The sequence below is a fragment of the Triticum aestivum genome, chromosome 2A (genome assembly GCF_018294505.1).
Source record: "Triticum aestivum cultivar Chinese Spring chromosome 2A, IWGSC CS RefSeq v2.1, whole genome shotgun sequence".
NCBI classification, from domain to species: domain Eukaryota; kingdom Viridiplantae; phylum Streptophyta; class Magnoliopsida; order Poales; family Poaceae; genus Triticum; species Triticum aestivum.
Genome location: NC_057797.1, coordinates 571,648,160 through 571,650,879, shown reverse-complemented (window position 1 = coordinate 571,650,879; position 2,720 = coordinate 571,648,160). Strand labels below are relative to the sequence as shown.

General features: G+C 59.0%; 1 protein-coding gene across 1 annotated transcript; it reads left to right on the top strand.

The window, feature by feature from the left end:
• The first annotated feature begins 531 nt into the window (after positions 1 to 531).
• Positions 532 to 2,163, top strand: LOC123185603 (transcription factor MYB80). Its single transcript, XM_044597461.1, has 3 exons — positions 532 to 880; positions 979 to 1,108; positions 1,203 to 2,163. Exons 1-3 carry the CDS (start codon positions 595 to 597, stop codon positions 1,996 to 1,998), a joined length of 1,212 nt encoding a protein of 403 aa, XP_044453396.1. The 5' UTR covers positions 532 to 594; the 3' UTR covers positions 1,999 to 2,163.
• The last annotated feature ends 557 nt before the right edge of the window (positions 2,164 to 2,720 follow it).

The window sequence follows — 2,720 nt, the reverse complement described above, 5'->3', positions numbered from 1 at the left end:
AAATTGGAAGTGGATTCGCCCTCGGAAACCTCAAACGATTTGTCGTATTGACAGTAGCATTCTCCGAGCAAATAGAATGTAGCACTAGATTAACCTTGGAAATATGACTTGCTCATGTCACTGCTAATTAGACGATCCATTCACCTCTCAAAGTATTTTTTGGAGAGAAACATCCGGAGTCTCTCTGAATGAATGACCGTAGCGCTGCCCTTGACTCAAATGGGCACGGGTAAGTACAACTCTATGCACGCACGCACTCGGCACAGGACTTCGCACTGTCAGAAAGTACATCTCAGCCCGTCGACGCCGCGGCGCGCACCGGATCGACCGGAGTGGAGCATCGACGACGACGAGCTGGCGAAAACGCGACGGACACCGTGCTTGCTTGGACTGGGGGTTGACCCGGCGCTGCGCGGGTGGGCAACCTGTCCCGTCCCCCGGGGCGCTCACGCTTTGGGCGGCGTTGAATTCTTTATCCCGCCCATGCCTCCTTCGCCCAGCGCCCCGCCCCGCCCCGCCCTTCCCGTGCCGCCGGCCGCACGCCCGCACGACCGCGCGCCCCGCACCTATATATACTTCCCAGCGCGCCGGCAGATGCAAGCGCCGCACGCCGATCGAAAACTCAGTCGCTCGAACACTCACCCAGCAAGAACGCAGCGCCAGCGACGTATCGGCCTACCGGAAAGCGGAGCCTCCACGACGGATCCCGTGCGCGCGCAGGGCGGTCCGGGAGGCGGAGGCGCCGACATGGGCCGGATCCCGTGCTGCGAGAAGGACAACGTGAAGCGCGGGCAGTGGACGCCCGAGGAGGACAACAAGCTGCTCTCCTACATCACGCAGCACGGCACGCGCAACTGGCGCCTCATCCCCAAGAACGCCGGTGAGTCCCCGGCGCCAGCAGACGCTCTGGTTAAGTGGAAGGAACGTGTTACGTTAGCTGTTGTCGCTGGCGCTGAACGAGGTTCCCGCGCGTGACAGGGCTGCAGCGATGCGGGAAGAGCTGCCGGCTGCGGTGGACCAACTACCTGCGGCCCGACCTCAAGCACGGCGAGTTCACCGACGCCGAGGAGCAGACCATCATCAAGCTGCACTCCGTCGTCGGCAACAGGTGCCCCAGGATCATCCACGCCGTCTCGTTCTCGTCTGAGCTGGCTGCATCTCTATGCCGTTTTGCTGATCGATGCGTTGGCGTTGGCGTGCAGGTGGTCGGTGATCGCGGCCCAGCTGCCGGGGCGGACGGACAACGACGTCAAGAACCACTGGAACACCAAGCTCAAGAAGAAGCTGTCCGGGATGGGCATCGACCCCGTCACGCACAAGTCCTTCTCGCACCTCATGGCCGAGATCGCCACCACGCTCGCCCCGCCGCAGGTGGCGCACCTCGCCGAGGCCGCCCTGGGGTGCTTCAAGGACGAGATGCTCCACCTCCTCACCAAGAAGCGCCCCACCGACTTCCCCTCGCCCGCCATGCCCGACACGGCGGCGGGCGCCAGCGCGGGCATGGCCATGGGCCCGGGCGCGCACATCGCGCCCTGCTACGCCGCGCCGCCACAAGCCGACGACACCATCGAGCGCATCAAGATGGGCCTGTCCCGCGCCATCATGAGCGAGCCCGCCGCTCCCGCAGCCGACAAGCCGTGGCCGTCGGGCGACATGTCCGAGGGGCTGGCCGGCATGTACGCCGCGTTCAACCCCGCGCAGGCGGCGGAGTTCCGGTACGAAGGGACGGCGTCGGGGTACGTCCTTGGGGGCGACGGCGACCAGGGCACGTCGATGTGGAGCCACCACAGCATGTACAGCGGGAGCTCCGGCACTGAGGGGGGCAGGCCGGCATTGCAGGAAAAGGGCAACGACAGCGTCGGCAGCAGCGGCGGCGACGAGGAGGCGGAAGATGGCAAGGAGGGAGGGAAGGGAGCCTCCGACATGTCGGGGCTGTTTGGATCAGATTGCGTGCTCTGGGACTTGCCCGACGAGCTGACGAATCACATGTGTGGCTGAATTCACACGGCGAGCTTAGCTAGCATCATCGATGAACGTCAGTTCGCCGGAGAAAAGAAAGCCTAGAGCCAAACGATTCTAGAAGCACATAAATTTCTGACGGTGCCTGAGAAGAGTTAGAATAAACAGGGAAACTGGAAAATGGCATACGTTCTTTTTTTTCTGCGTGCAGAACTGTTAAGTGTACATTGCTCTGCCGCTGGCCATGCTATTTTTTGGGGGTCCTGTCTACTGTGCTTCAGTCAAAACGACTTCAATTCAAACAGATTTGGTAGCATGTCAATGAAGCTGTCTGACCGTAACATGTCAATGTTTTAGTAAAACCATACAACTTTTCTTGAAATGAACATGACGCACTGTAATTCAAATACTTAGGGCTTGTTCGGAGTCCCTCCCGCTTCGTGACTCTGTTCCCGGAGCAGCCGGAGCCGCGGTTTAGATTTATTGAGCGAGGAAACAGGTACTCCGCGGATCCTTGGATCTGACGGAGCCGGAGGTTTCCCGAACAGCTCCTTATTTGTTGGTACATTTCTTTTTAAGATCTGCTGGGCACCAATCCGTGCTACACTTTTAGGGCTTCTTTGAGTTGCTTGATTCTAAAAATGTAGAAATAAAAAAACATAGAAATAGGATATGAATGCATGCACAAAACAAATGATTGGTAAACAGGGAGATTGTTAAGACCTGACGGTTTCTATTGACTGAATTGGGGGAACCCTTTT

What these genes read in the sequence shown, in the direction of transcription:
- LOC123185603 (XM_044597461.1), top strand. Translation starts at nt 595, where the DNA reads ATGCAAGCGCCGCACGCCGATCGAAAACTCAGTCGCTCGAACACTCAC. An exon ending in CCTCATCCCCAAGAACGCCG is followed by an intron (nt 881 to 978) that starts GTGAGTCCCCGG and finishes CGCGCGTGACAG; the next exon opens with GGCTGCAGCGATGCGGGAAG. An exon ending in CACTCCGTCGTCGGCAACAG is followed by an intron (nt 1,109 to 1,202) that starts GTGCCCCAGGAT and finishes GTTGGCGTGCAG; the next exon opens with GTGGTCGGTGATCGCGGCCC.